The sequence below is a fragment of the Medicago truncatula genome, chromosome 3, assembly GCF_003473485.1.
Source record: "Medicago truncatula cultivar Jemalong A17 chromosome 3, MtrunA17r5.0-ANR, whole genome shotgun sequence".
Lineage (NCBI taxonomy): Eukaryota > Viridiplantae > Streptophyta > Magnoliopsida > Fabales > Fabaceae > Medicago > Medicago truncatula.
In genome coordinates, this window is record NC_053044.1 from 4,675,420 (window position 1) to 4,691,028 (window position 15,609).

Sequence of the window (15,609 nt, forward strand, 5' to 3'; positions counted from 1 at the left end):
CTTATTCAATTTTGCTCGTTAATGATGGTGGTTATTAAGACCATATTTTTAATAGGTAATTTTTAATTTCTTTAAGTATTTTAGACTTTGTCATTTGCAATCTGTTCATGAAACCCTTATGGGTCTTATTTAACAACTTCTGCTCGTTAATGATCGTGGTTAATGGTTTTGATTGTGTTTCAAGGATTGGGTGCTCTGTTTCTATCTCCGGCAATAGCGGTTTTATCTGGGCCCTTCGATTTTTGTAGATTAGTCTCAATTCATGGTGGCTCTGGTGTTTTATTATAAAAGGATGATGGATCGCCACCGTTATGGAATGTTTCCCCCACCGCGTGGATTGGTTTTGGTGGCTTATTCGAATATTTCGTTGCCTTCCTTTCTTTGGAGGTGGTTGTAGTACTGTTGTTGGGCCAGAAATGGCTGTTGATCATCGCAGTAAATGGTTGGTATGTGTTGATTCGCTATTTACCATGTTGGCGGTCGAATCCAATCCCCACTCTCAAGAATATGTCCGTTGTTTCATATCCCAGTCATCTTGATTAACATGGGATTGTGTGGACTAGAAAGAGTCGTTAATGCTTGATGTCGTCGTTGCAAGTACGTGATCCGATTTCATGTTGACAATCATTTCATTCGCCGAAATATGAACCAGCTTTGTATTGTTTGTAAGATTTTATTAAGGTTGGATTCACTTTTGTGGATATCTTTTTTTTTTTAATGTTTTCCCATTACGGTTGATTGACTGGGCCAGGTTTTATGTCCCCTAGTATTTATGTTATTTTTTTCTTTTTTTAAAAATATATATGAGTAATTGACAAAAGATTATAGTAGGGTTCCAATTTAGTTGGACACTACTATTTTTTTATATCATTTTGCTCTTGCCTTATAAAAAAAAATATATAGAAGACAACTTTTGATTTGGTCATGCCTTAATCAAAAGAATTTCAAAAGTTGAAAACATCAAACATACCTAAAAACACCCTTTTCCTAGGTCATGCCGGAAAACATATTCTTTATTGAAGGTATAATGATATAAAAGAATTATATCATTGGTCTATAATTCAGATGATTTTTATATCCCATTTTTTCCCATAACATTTTATCCAAAAGCGTGTAATTTGTGTATAATTTAAAATATTTTTTAAGATGTTTATAAGGTCTAACTCAATTGATAATGTCAATATTGCTAGGTTAGATATCTTCATTTGAGTTCGAACTTGCACATCTCGCACTTCTATATGTGTTTTATGTCGGGTTTACTATTTTATCTGAAACCTGAAACTGAGCATCTAAATATTTTACAAAATGAATTTGAACTTTGAAATTGTTTTATTTTTTTATTTTTGAAATGGTAAAAAAAAAAAAAAAAATGGTTCAATGACATGTATATCGTACATAAGATTGTGTCACTCCTAAAGGATAACCATATGTAGATAAAAAATTAATACAAATTAGATATGATGAGACAAGAGATCCTAAAAAATGCAACTTAGTACAATTTTAAAGCAAAATTATTTATTTGACAATATGAATATAATTTATATCTAGTTACAACTCTAAAACACATATTTGACATAATTGGTTCTACAATTTGCATATGTTCAAGTAATTTTTTAAAACGATTTCCTATAGTCGTTCAATGTAGTGAGTGATCTAATTAGTTGTTGATCAAAATTGAACGGTTAAAATTTTGAATTCTCAATTTGTCAAATTCGTAATGTGAGTTTTCATATGTTTAGAAAATTTCGATCATATGAAATTTCACCAAATTTTTACCATGATATACATATATCCCCTACCTAGGAAAAATATTTGATATTGTTACTTCATTAACAGAAGGATCATCATTTACTTTTCTTCCAACTGAAAATGCAGGATGTTTAGGATTGGGAAGTGCTATTGTGTCACTTGCCAGCATGACAACAACATTGGACATGGTTGGTCTATCCACTGCATCTTCTTGTACACACAACAAACCAATATGTATACACTTCATAACTTCATTGCTTATGTATGTATTTTTCAGTATTGTATCCAACAGTTCCAAACTTTTTCCTTGACACCAAAGATTCCAACTCTGCATGCATGTAATGTATATTTAGAAAATCTACTTAAAACATGCATTTTTTTTTGTAACATCAATTATTTGGGTTTGATATGATTTTGTATCCATGATAAAATTTGATTTTTAGTCTTTACAAATAATTAAAAATAGTGTGTTATTAGCTTTTACTTGGGACTAAAATCATACAATTTAGATTTTAGAGACAAAAAATTATAATTTTTGGAAAAAAAAAAAAAAAACCAATTTTAAAGAAATCAATATTATAGTTAACCCTGTTAATTTTTTTTAAGAAATTTAACCCTATTAATTAGTAACTAGGCCAATTAAATGATAACTAATACGAAAGGAGAAAAACTTACATATATAAGAAGACTTTGACCATGTTCTCCGATATAGAATCCACTATTCTTTTTTCCACAAATTATTTCTAATAAAAGAACTCCATAACTGAAAACATCTGTTTTCACTGAATATAACCCTTCCATAGCGTATTCTGGAGCCATGTAACCACTGCACACAATCAAATAAACATAATACTAATTGGAATGTCGATCAATTTAGAATATAATTTTCTAAGTAATTACATCTTGAGTTGAAAGGATTGACAAAAATAACACATACTATGTGCCCATAATTCTTCTTGTGTTTTCTTGACTTTGACCTTTTTCAAATGCCCTTGCCAATCCAAAATCAGATATTTTTGGATTCATCTCTTGATCTAAAAGAACATTACTTGCTTTTAGGTCTCTATGGATTACTCTAAGTCTAGAGTCTTCATGAAGATACAAGAGTCCTTTTGCAATTCCATTAATAATGTTTAGTCTTAAGTTCCAATCTAGAAGTTTTCTTTTTTCTTCATCTAACAATTCAAGTGACAAAGAGAAGGTTATTTGACACAAGAATGTATGGATCATAAAACAAGTAACAAAACTTGAGCAAAGTAGTTGTTTTATTGAGGAAATTTTTTATAGAAATAATCACTCTCTTTTTTCTCCTTTTATAACTATATTTGCAAGCAATCTCATTCAATGTATTAGAAAATGAATAAATGATCAATTAACGCATAAACTATAATTATATCTTCTATTTGGTTCCTGAGTTATAGAAATATAATAAGTACCCCATAAACTATTTTTAATTCATTATGTTAATTTGTAAATCATTATTATCTCTTATTTCTTAACCAACTGAGTAACTATTTTAATAAAGGGTTAATGGTGCTTTACCCCCTCTAATATAGGTCATTTTTGGTTTTCCTCCCTGTAAAATATTTTTTTTGATTTACCTCCTGTAATTTTTTTTTTTTAGAATACCCCCTAATAGTTCATAAAAAAACGACTTTATTTTATTGTTTTTTGCAGAATTTTTCGTTTTTTTATGACCTATATATTAAGGGGGTATTCCAAAAAAAAAATAAAAAAATTTACAGGGGGTAAATCAAAAAAAAAAGTTTACAGGGGGGAAAATAAAAAATGACCTATATTACAGGGGGTAAAACATCATTAACCCTTAATATAAATTAATAATAGTTTAAGAACTAAGTTATTTTTATAGTTTATGAACTAAAGAATGATAGTTAACGAATAAATTGAAGGTTTAATCATTAGCATTTCTTCCAAATTAAATACACTATATATATATATATATATATATATATATATATATATATATATATATATATATATATATGTGTGTGTGTGTGTGTGATTAAAGAAATATCACTTAAAGAAAAATCAATTTTTCTTTTAATCAATTTTGGCGATGAAGTTATTCTTCTCTAATATCATCGTCATTGTTAACTCTACAAACAATTTATATGACCAATATACACTAAAATGGAAAAGATATATGGAATTATGTATATTAAGACATACCAAATAGATAAAAGTCGAGGCTAGAGTTTGGCATGTATTCATATAGAAGCAACTTTTCATTATCCTCAATGCAACAACCCAATAGTCTCACAAGGTTCCTATGTTGCAATTTAGCTATAAAGATTACTTCATTTGTGAACTCTTCTAAACCTTGATCAGATGTTATAGACAGCCTTTTGATTGCAACTTCTGTTCCATCTACTAAATTACCCTGAAATAAATGCCGAGTTAAATGATCATTTCCTCAAATGATTATTAGGGTAATGCTATCGGTGCACCAAGACATTGGTTAAGGAAGTCAAAAGAGAAAATTTTAAGCTAAAAGAGAAAGTATTCAATGCATTAATAACACAACTTTGAATGCAAATATTAACCTTTTTGGGTCATTATTTAAGCGTTTAATGCAAATATTACTATATTTGACTTCTTAACTAGTGGAGCACCGATTAGCATGACCCTTATTATTATTATTATTAATTAAAATATTAATATTTCTCTATCCAAAATAAGAAAAAAACATACCTTGTAAACAGGACCAAATCCACCTTCTCCTAGTTTACATAATTCTGAAAAGTTATTAGTGCTTTGTCGAATCCAAATTAAAGGGATTATTGGGAGGTCTGCATTATATGTATCCTCTCCTTGAGTATGGCCAGGATGAGATATAGGAATTTTCTTTGATGCTAGTCGATCTATATTAAGAAACTTTTATTAGTTTGAATTTTTACTTATTAAGTTGTGAAATACATGAATATTAGACCCGTTGAAAAAAATAAAAAATAAAAAAAAGAATTTTAGACCCGACATTAATACAGATACATTTTTGTAGAGGATCGATATACCTTTATTTGAGTGATTCCGCCTCCATATGAAGAAGATCCCACAACTTATGAGAACAAGAGCCATCACCAACTCAAAGATCATAATTTTGATCAAGGTTTTTGATATACTTGAACTTCCTTGCTCTGGTGCAAGTGCAACAAATAGCAAATATGAACATGTCACATTTCTTACCAAATCTCATTTCATATATACACCCATAAATCTTTTGTATTATATGAATACTTTTCTATTTTATTTCTATAAATGTAATTTTTTATATAATAATTAATTAACACATCATAAATGTTGGGTGATTATAAGAAATCATACAAGGTTTTAGTCCACTTTTAGAGTCATTTTAGAGATAAAGTAGTTTCTTTACATGAGTTTTGTAAAAAAAAAACCGTTCAAAAAGTCAAGGGAAAAAGCCTTGAAGTCATGGAAATACATCCGAACAAGACAACTTTGTAACCGTGTTGTGCTTTTTTTTACAAGTTTATCACTAATGATAATTGGGGCATAGTCGTTATGGACGTTCTAGTGACAAGAAATGGAGTAAGAAATGAAGAAACAAAGGAGTCAGTTACTGTCAATCTTGCATCACGGGCTACGTACGCCACATCACGAGACACGATTAGAAATCGATGTGATCACCATTATCTATCTCATATTGTGGGCTACAAACCCGCATGGTGAGAATAGAACGACATGCCAAAAGAAAGCTCACTGCCTATCTCGTAACACGAACCAACTTACCCTAAAAATTAGGGAAACACTCGCCTATAAATATCAGGCACCTAGGTTAATGGAAAAACACATTTTGACGAGCAGATGAAGGTATAAACACAATTTTGGAAGGATTGTAGCGACCAAAGCCACTCCGAAGTGAAGGAATCATCAAATTGATGATCCTTATTTCATGTTTTCTTATTCATACCTATTTATATGTGTTAAGAAACTAATAGCAGCTAATCTTCTCTCGGTTAGGTCATAAAAGTGAAACATCTTTGTAATGGTTTGATTATGTAACTTTAATATCATATAGCACTCTTTTTTCTATAAAAAAAAAATATATCGTAGAGCACTATTTTATATACTCTTCATTTTTTTTAAATAACCTATCAAAAACTATCTTATAGACTATTTTTTCTGTTTTGGGGAACACAAAATCTATAGAGAACAACTATGGTCATTTTGAAAAGTCAAGGAAGAAATTGAGAAAATAAAAAATGGAGAGGATCTTAACTCCATATATAGTCTTCGAAGACAACCTAGAGTTTCACACCGAATAATCTCAAAGGCCATCGACAATGATTTAGAATAAAATAGGAATGATCATTTATATTTATAATAAGTTATTAAACTTATTATTGACTCTGTCAAAAACAATTAACATTGACAGGAACATTAACTATTATATTGGCAAAAACATTGTTGATTATGAAGGTAAAGAAAAACTATTTGTACAGAAAAACATACGCACTTTTTTAGAAAGTAAAAAATTGGTCAAAAAAAAAGAAGAAAGTAAAAAAGATTTTAGTCTAGATTATAAAACTAGAGTATTTAATTTAGATGGTGTTTTATTATCTTCATAACTGATAGAAGGAACAACCAATAGCAACAAACATGTAAACAAAAGAAAAAAGTGAATCATAAATTATCTTCCATACATACCTGAATTTGGAGCAAAAGTAAGCTGGTAGAACATAAAATCATCATACTTTATCAAACAACTTGGAGCAAGAACCTGCCAACCAATCTTTGTCCCACAGCATTTAGGAACTTTGTCTAACATAGCCACCAAACATTGATTACATTGATTTTCATTAAGGTCCCTACTGCACTGCACCAATCCATATCTTTTTTCAATAGGACTATTACTCAAATTGAACTCCCTCATTCCATAAAACTTATTGGTCTCCAAAGTAGCTTCGCTTATTAAACTTTGCATATTATCCTCAGCTTTATCAAGTTCTTGTGGATCAGTGATGTTTTTTGACCCCAACCTTTGCCATGATGGACTTGTTGTGAGGTTCCCAAAAAAATTATGGTTGGAATATCTACTCAGAACAGATTCAGAAATCTTAATATAAATATCATAACAAAATTGAATTAGAACAGTGAATTTGAAGTTTTTGGTTTAATTGCAGTTTTGCTTCTCATATTTTTATTTGTTTACAACATTAGTCCCCTCATTTTAAAATCACTCAGTTTTTGTCCCTCTATTGTATTTTTGTACTTCAAAATGGTAATATAACATATTTTAAACGATGTAGCATATGACCTGATGATGTGTAGGGATCACTCATAAATTATATGATACTAACTCATTAAAAACTTTTGTTTCAACTTCAATTTCACCATTTTCTAAGCACATAAATTTGATATAGGGACAAAGCTGATTGGTTTTAAAATGGTAGGATCAATTACGTGAATTAGTGAAAATCGAAGGACCAATAGTATAATTAAGTCAAAGTTTTTTCATCTCTAACTATCTTTCTCTCATTTAACTTTTTTAGTGTAATTTATACTTGATCAAGTTACTTTGGGAGTAATAAAGAATTGAGTTAATCCGCTTAATAATTCATTATAAGTATTGAATTTCACCTATTCAACTGCCAAATAAAATAAGATCTTATTGAATTTAATAATTCATTATAACTATTTTATTTTTTGTGGGGTAAAATTGACATGTAGGATTTAATCAATCAATGGTCAATTTAAGTTGTTTTTTTACTTATTGACGGTTGTTTATTAGGCATGAAAACGGGGCAGCACGGGGACAAGTTTTACCTTCCCCGTGCATATATCATACTCCCAAATATTTACCTGTTACTCTATTCATATCTAACGGAGATGAAAAATCAAATCTCATCCTTGTCCCCGACAGGTTTGGGTATCCCCATCCCCAAAGTGGATAATTTGTATTAATAAAAAAATGAGTATTTTTCAGCCTCAGCTCAATGTTGTAATGCATTATCCGGCAAGAGAGAGAGAGAGAGAGAGAGAGAGAGAGAGAGAGAGAGAGAGATGTGGAAGGAGAAGAGAGAGAAATTAGTGAAGTGAGTGTCGTATGAAAAACTAAGACTTTGATTGTATGAGTGAAATGGGTTTGAGTTTTTATTTATATAAAAAAATAATAAATTGATTTTTTACATTCGAGACGGGTTTGAGTATGGGTTCGGGGTGTGTATTTATATCCCTATTACCCGTTCCGCACCCATGTTTTGAAATCGGGAAAAACTCAAACGCATACCTAAGCCCAGTCAAAGCGGAGAAAACCCATAAATTTCAGTTTGGTTCAGGTGGGTACCCAAGGGTGTGAACTTTGTTGCCATGTATATTGTTTATAAAGAACTCAAATTTGACCCCACATGTTTATATTATATTATTTGTAATTAGTTTTTTTCAAAAACATTTAACTATTTTATTTAGTTTATTGCACAAAAAAATATATATAAAATCTTTGACCCGTACTATTTGGGTCATTCAGATTTGTCCATTTTTCTGAAAGTTTGATGATTTCAATTTTATATATGGATCTTTTTCAAAAAAAAAATCTTATATGTTGTAGTTCTACAATTTGATGATGAATAACCAAAATATTTGACTTTCGCCTAAAATATTATCTCACATTCATGCATTGATAAAACAAATTAAAATTCATGCATTCTTAATTTAAAATAAATTAAAGGTAATTTTTTATAGGATTTAATTTTTTTAACCGTAGAATATAAGACAAAATTGAGAAAATACAGCGCCCCTTAAATAACGTTTTTGACATGAAAGCGCTATAAATCAAAACACGGAGGTTTAAGCTAGCGCTTTTTTGAAAAAACGCTAGCTATTCTTCTATGTTTATATAGCATTTTGTTTAGAAATCGCCAGCATAGGTTCAACAAAAATAAAAAATATTTCGAAAAAAAATTATCATATACAAAGCGCTAAAAATAAATCAACCTTAAATAGCGCTTTGTAGGCGCTATTGTAGGCTTGATAAAGATAGCGGTTATATATTAAACAAAAGCGCCATATATTAAGTAGTTTGATATAGCCGAGTAGAAAACATTATCACCAAATCCTTGAAGTCCCCTGTTCGATTGTGTGCAATTTTCTACTACTCTACTAATTTATCGTATCATGTGTGGAACTAGTTAGGCTTATATGCGGTGTCTCCTTGAGAGTTACGTGAACATCATATTTAGTTTACCAATATGGCGAGATTACCGCGGTGCACTCTTTTTTTTTTAAAGAGTATTTGGTTTGCATTTGCATGCATGGGTCATATGGAAGGATCAGAATAACCGTATTTTTAAAAATGCGGCTTCACATCATTGTGTTCTCATTGAAAAAATCAAGATTAGTTCTTTCTTGTGGGTGAAAGCTAAGCAACCATCCTTTGTTTACAGTTATTTCGATTGGTGGAAACAGCCGCTATTATGTATGGGTGTTGTCCAGTAATTTATTTTTGGATTGTTTTTTATGGTGCCTCTCTTTATTTGGCACATGCTCTTTATAACTCTTGTCCGATGATTAATTTTTAGCACACCTTGTGCAGGGTGGATCATCGTTGTTATTAATATATATCATTTTGGGTTGTGCAAAAAAAAAGTTATACAAACAAACATAATAAAATATACAAACACATTAAAAGGGAGGATAGACGGACGGGCATGCAATTTGGTTTGGTTCGGTTGACTTTAAAAGTAACATCCAAACCAAACCAAACCAAACTAATGCGGTTTGAGTTGGATCGGTTGATGCGGTTTTTTTTAGACGATAAATTTTTTTGTTTGCAACATTAAAATTAGGTTAAAAAGTTAAAACACAACATATTTTTCAGCAATGTTTTACATTTCATCAAATATTACAATTTATTTTCATTTTACAATATTTCCAAAGACATAGACCAAGTTAAAAACATGGAAAAAAACGTAATCTTATTTTCTAAGAAATGCAAAAGACTAAGATTTTAAATAAAAAGCAAAGAAGGAATCTAACAAGAGAAAAAGTATGTAATTCTATGAGTATATATGTGTTTAATTAACATTTTTCTTATGTTGCGGTTTGATTCGGTTTGGTTCGACTGGTAAAATGAAAACCGCAAATCAAACTAAACAGTGCGGTTGAGCAAGAAAATGATCCGATTACATCGGAACCAAATGCGTTTTCGGTTTGAGTTGGTTGGATTTGCGGTTTTTCTATTGGATTGGTTCGATTTTGAACACCCATAATAATGAGTAATGAATTGTGGAATTATTGGTAACTCATTATAATGAATTGTTGAATTCAATTTTTATAACGAGTTATTAAACAAAGTAGCTCAACTTAGAATTACTCATGAAATCACTATATCTCTCATAGTATATAATTGAATTATCAAATTTCTTAATTAGTAGGGGAAAATGCTACAATCCTTGTACCTGAGAATGCAAAATTCGTACCATATAACAGCTGAGGCTCTATTAGGACAGTACTGAAGAACATATGAGGCAGCAGTAGAGACACAAAATTGACAAAATGATCCTGTGACATCACCTCTACAGTCATAGAGTCCATAGACAGCATCAACTGTGTTGTCTCCTATGCTTGTGTGATTATATCCTTTACTTACAATACCATCAAAGGTGAGCGATGAAAGGAATTTATTAAGGTTGGATTTGTATGTAGTTGTAAGTGATTGTTCTCTTGAATCGTGACAATCATCACCTACATAATTTGTTGTTTATCATTATATGTTTCATGATTGGTGCCATAACCCTTTCTTATGCTGGGGTCGGCTATCTGTTGTTATTACCGTTGAAACATTGAAGTAATTAATAGCTATCTCCTTTGGCACACCTTGTGCTGGGGATTTAATATATTTCATTTTGATTTTAAAAAAAAAAAGTGGTCTATTTTTTTTTATCATATTTCTATTTGTAAATTTTATTATGAAATAAACTTTTGAGAACAAATCTTTCAAGACTCTAAAAATGTCATACCATACATAAACAGTAGCTTCTGATATGGTGGTGCTGGCCTCTTCTCCCATGGATTGTAAATTGGAGATCGTCGTAACTGTTCCTCAAAATTTCGTAACTCGTCCTCAAAAGAAAAAAAACGTCGTAACTCTTTCTCAAAATTTCTAAAAGGTGCTATTCTCTTCTTCGAAGGTGGTACCTCTTCCTCAAAAGAAAAAGAAGGTGGCAACTTACTATTTGGAGACTTGTAAGTTGGAGTAAGGTTGTACGCAGCAAGCCCTTGAGGAAGAAGGATAAGAGCAGCAATGAACTTTAAAACTAGTGAGGACAAGAAAAAGGAAGCCATTTTAGGTAGTGATTTTAGTGTGCATAGCATACAGGGAAATAATTAGGTTTTATACTAGTTTGGGGCCTCAATGGGAGTGGAAGGACTCAATCCAAAACATTTATTATATCTTTATAATGACTCCACTAAATGTAAAAAAAATGATGTGGAATATTTTCTAAAAAAAAACATAATAATAGCACTTCGAAAATATAAATATTTGTATAAGAAATTCTATGGTGAAGTCATGAAAATGACTTTTCTCGTGAAGTTACTATGACCAATCATTGAGTATTTGTGTATTTAATTAATTCATGTCACGTCAGATTATATGGCGTATTGCACATTTGCTCATAATGTGTGTCATTATATCTTTACTTATTACAATTAAATATCTCATTAAATTAAAATTAAACATTTTATTATTATTATTATTATTTTGTAAATCATAAATCTTATGCATCTGAAGCAGAATCTGTTTCTTTCGAATCCCTTTCCTTTCATTTGCAAAAGTTTGAATTCATTCATCTTTCGCTCCTTTCCCTTTCATTTGCAGAAGTCCGAATCTACTCATTTCATCGGTTACTTTCAAAAGTAAATAATAAAGAGTTTCTAGATAATTAATAAATAAAAATAAGTTAATAAATCAAAAGTAATTATTGTTTTTTATAAGGACTGATTTGTAATAAGGAAAAGTTTAGACTTACAATGGTCCATCAACAGTATACTAACTGACATGACATCAACAATTATCCTATAGGCAAAACAAAATAACTTTTAAAAAAACAAGTCGGTTTCCTGACTGAACCATAGAAGTACCCTTTATTTTAACTCCAATTATTTGGTCGTGTGGTAAAGAGATAGATCCCAAATGTTTTGATTTAAGTCCCATTATTGTTCTTAGGCATGACAACAAAACTCATACCCGTGGTTACCCACCCGAACAAAACCCAATTTGACGGGTTTTTCCCGTTTTGACTGGGTTTGGGTATGGGTTTGGGTTTTCCCCGTTTTCAAAACATGGGTATGGGACGGGTAACGAGTATATAGGTACCCACCCCGAACCCATACCCAAATCTATCCCGAATGCAGAAAATTACTTTATGTTGATATGTCATGTTATTTTGTTTGATAATTGATGTGTTATAAAAACTACTATTGATATTTAAAGGAGCAACTAAATAAATCGGTCTAACAAATGTTAAAGTGAACATATTGTTGGATAATGCATTAGAATATTTCTTTAGGGGTTGCAAAAAAACTTATATTTTTTATTAAAAAAAATTATTCAATGTGGGGACGGGGATGGGGCGGAGATACCCAAACCCGTCGGGGACGGGGATGAGGTTCAATTTCTCATCCCCGTCGGGTATGGATAGGGTAACGGGTAAATATATGAGAATCGGGTATGGGGATGGGGAATGCAAAACCTGTCCCCACTCCGCCCCATTGTTATGCCTAATTGCTCTTGTGATTGAGACATTATCACCACCTTAACCTAAATTTTTCTCATAAAAAATAAAATATAAAAAATTCTTAAAAAGAAAAGATTTAATTAAAAATATAATATTTTGATAAAATATTATTATGTTTTTAAAATGTTCAGCTCAAAACAAAAAGTTTTTATATCATATTTTCTATCACATCACCATTTAACATATCATTACTTTTCATACATCCTTATTTTTCGTATATTTATTCAATATTTTATTTTTGAGTAAATTACACTCCCCTCCCCTTAAAGATGCTTGAATTACACTCCCCTCCCCTCTTAAGTTAAAATATACACTCCCCTCCCCTCTTATTCAAAACATATTAGAAAAAATTTCACTCCCCTCCCCTAAGAGAAGCTTGAATTACATCCCCCTCCCCTCTTATGTTAAAATCTACACTTTACTCCCTCAATATTCTTTTTTATTATTTCTAATAATCTAGCAAAAAATAATAATTTAACACACTTTAAAAAAATATTATTGCGGGTCTATTTTAATATAATAAAAAATTGAATACATATTTTTCGCTATTTTTTATTCATAATTTCATTAACATGTAGTTTTAAACTCTATTATAAAACATGAAACAACCCAAAACAAAATTAAAATATGTGAAAAATTACTAAAATCATTAAAACATGATTATTTAAAAGTTAATTTTATACTCTAATTTATAAAATCAATAGCAATATATTTAAATTTTATTATCATGACATTTAAACTATAAAGAAATGAATTAATTTTGGTGATTCAAGATTAATATATATATATATATATATATATATATATATATATATATTATAAGAATATTTATTTATGTTCAAATAGATTAAAGTGTAGTGCATATTTAATTATTAAGGGAGGGGTTTGTAATTCAAGCATCTTATAAGAGAGGGGAGTATTTTAACATAAAAAAAAATGTTGAGGGAGTAAAGTGTATATTTTAACTTAAGAGGGGAGGGGAGTATAATTCAAGCATCTTTGAGGGGAGGGGAGTGTAATTTACTCTTTATTTTTTTTTATCACATCATCAACTTATTACATCTTTTATTTTACTTTAATTATTTCTCTCTCGAGTAGTAAAATAAATTTGAAGTGTCTAAGAATTATTTTCCTATTGGTTCTTCCCACATGTGCTAGTGTATATATTTCCTATTAATTAAGTATCAAATCAAACTCCTAGAATCAATGTCTTTGACCATGTATGAGTTGGGGCACACCCGGTTTTAAAATCAGATTTGACAGCTCTTTAGAAATTGACTTGGCGTTCATTCAGTGGATCCATAAAAAATTGTGGATATTTTTTATCAGTTCGGTACCTCTTCAGACTTTGCAAAATTAAGATGTTCTTTCATGCATTTGATCTTGTTTGCTATCCCTTGGATGATCTAGAAGGAAAGAAATGATGAGCTTTTCCGTGACATAAAACATTCTCCTTTTCAGCTTGTGGAGAGTTTTAAGTTTCTTTCCTTTTGATAGTTTAAAGCTAAATTTGTTGTTTTTCATTATAGCTTTCATAATTGATGCTAAAACCTATTTTCATATGTGGGTATTGGCTAATTTATGCTTCATTATGTTGAATGTTTGCTATCTATTTTGCCTTTCTTCTCTAGTACATCTTGTGCGGGGAAAATAATATGTTGTTTGTTTATATATATCATGTTGATCTTTAAAAAAAAAAAAAAAACTATTCATAGATCCTTATTTTTCGTACATTCATTCAGCATATTTTTTGTTTTCTTTATCTCTATTTTTCTATCACGTCATCACCCTATTACATCTTTTATTTTACTCTAATTATTTCTCTCTTTTTAGTGGTAAAATAAATTTGGAGTGTCTAAGATTTATTACCCTATTGGTTCTTCCCAAATTATATTTCCTATTAATTAAATATCAAATCAAACTCCTGTAATCAATGTCTTCGACCATATATTTGTCAAAAAAAAATAAAAAAATGTCTTCGACCATATATGAGTTGGAGTACAACCCTATTAAAGTATATTCATCTCCTCCAAAACAAAGCCTTATAAAAGTTGTACCATAGAGATAAATTGCAGTCTCCTATTGAATCTGCTCTGATCAAGGGAACTCAACCTGGTGAGAAAATGAAACATAGAAAATCATTTAGCAATGCCAACATGGAGAGATATCATATCCCAAGAATAGAAAGAGCATAAATGGCCATAATAGTGACCTAGAAACCGATTTCACGATGCAAAAATAATCGGATTTCAGTAGATGAGGCTCACCTTGTCAAAAAAAAAAAAAAGTTCAGAAATTAATACAAAGTTAAATAAAATATGAATAACACGTTAATATTCCATTAAAAAGCACGTTTTTATCCCCGTAAGGTAAACTCAATTGGTAGGGAATAATGGACGCGCATGTATAATAATTCTATTTGCACCGAATCTTAATCAAAAAAAATTTCTAAAGGAAAATCTTAATCAAATTTTATTACTAGTTACATAAAATTTTTTTTATATAGTTTTATTAAATTGGAAATACTCACTAAAAATAAAAACCTTGCACTTCTCTTTCATAATGATGAGTAACTTTGCAAAAGAGATATTAATGGGTTACAAAAGCTGCCTAATTCTACCCAAAGCTCCAATCTCTTCCGGTAACCAACAGGCTCAATCCTAATAGTGTTTTCCAAGGTGAATCAACCCTCAAACCCTAGTGTTAGAGACAAACTCTAGTTTTGTTGTTACCTTTATAAACCATTGTTTCAGCCCCCTCTATCTCAATGTTTACTATGATACATAGTCTATACTTATAGTGAAAGTATCCCTCGTAAAATTGGAATAAATCTAGGCTCGAAAATAAGTTTTTGATATATTTTCTACTGGAAAATTCGGCCACCGTATTGTACCATTCGGCCATCGATCTTTGTCGAACCAACAGACAAAAAAACAACACTCAAATTCGGCCACCGAATTAGACATGATCAGAACTCCAATTTTGAGTCACTTTCACAACATAAGAAAAAACGTTCATCTAGATGTAACAGTCGAGCAACAATTACTGATCATGTCGTCTTTAACCGTTGACCAACAACTACATC

At 30.3% G+C, this 15,609-nt stretch overlaps 1 protein-coding gene across 4 annotated transcripts; it reads right to left on the reverse strand.

Moving 5' to 3' along the window:
• Positions 1–1,682: 1,682 nt before the first annotated feature.
• On the reverse strand, positions 1,683–11,129 carry LOC25490357 (putative receptor-like protein kinase At4g00960). Of its 4 annotated transcripts, none has more exons than XM_039831325.1 (9): positions 10,746–11,129; positions 10,185–10,470; positions 6,436–6,767; positions 4,782–4,904; positions 4,462–4,631; positions 3,940–4,150; positions 2,687–2,924; positions 2,425–2,575; positions 1,683–2,077 (listed from the first exon to the last, which is right to left on the reverse strand). In XM_039831325.1, the coding sequence occupies exons 1-9, from the start codon at positions 11,098–11,100 to the stop codon at positions 1,796–1,798; spliced, it is 2,148 nt and encodes a 715-aa protein (XP_039687259.1). In that variant the 5' UTR covers positions 11,101–11,129; the 3' UTR covers positions 1,683–1,795. The 4 variants fall into 4 exon arrangements, with proteins under 4 accessions (XP_039687259.1, XP_024634014.2, XP_024634015.2 ...); XM_024778246.2 differs by having other exon boundaries at positions 6,436–6,821; XM_024778247.2 differs by lacking the exon at positions 10,185–10,470 and having other exon boundaries at positions 6,436–6,821; positions 10,751–11,129.
• Between the last annotated feature and the right edge of the window lie 4,480 nt (positions 11,130–15,609).

What these genes read in the sequence shown, in the direction of transcription:
- LOC25490357 (XM_024778246.2), bottom strand. Translation starts at nt 11,100, where the DNA reads ATGCTATGCACACTAAAATCACTACCTAAAATGGCTTCCTTTTTCTTG. An exon ending in GAAGCTACTGTTTATGTATG is followed by an intron (nt 10,471 to 10,745) that starts GTATGACATTTT and finishes CAAATTATGTAG; the next exon opens with GTGATGATTGTCACGATTCA. An exon ending in GCGGAATCACTCAAATAAAG is followed by an intron (nt 4,632 to 4,781) that starts GTATATCGATCC and finishes TTCTTAATATAG; the next exon opens with ATCGACTAGCATCAAAGAAA.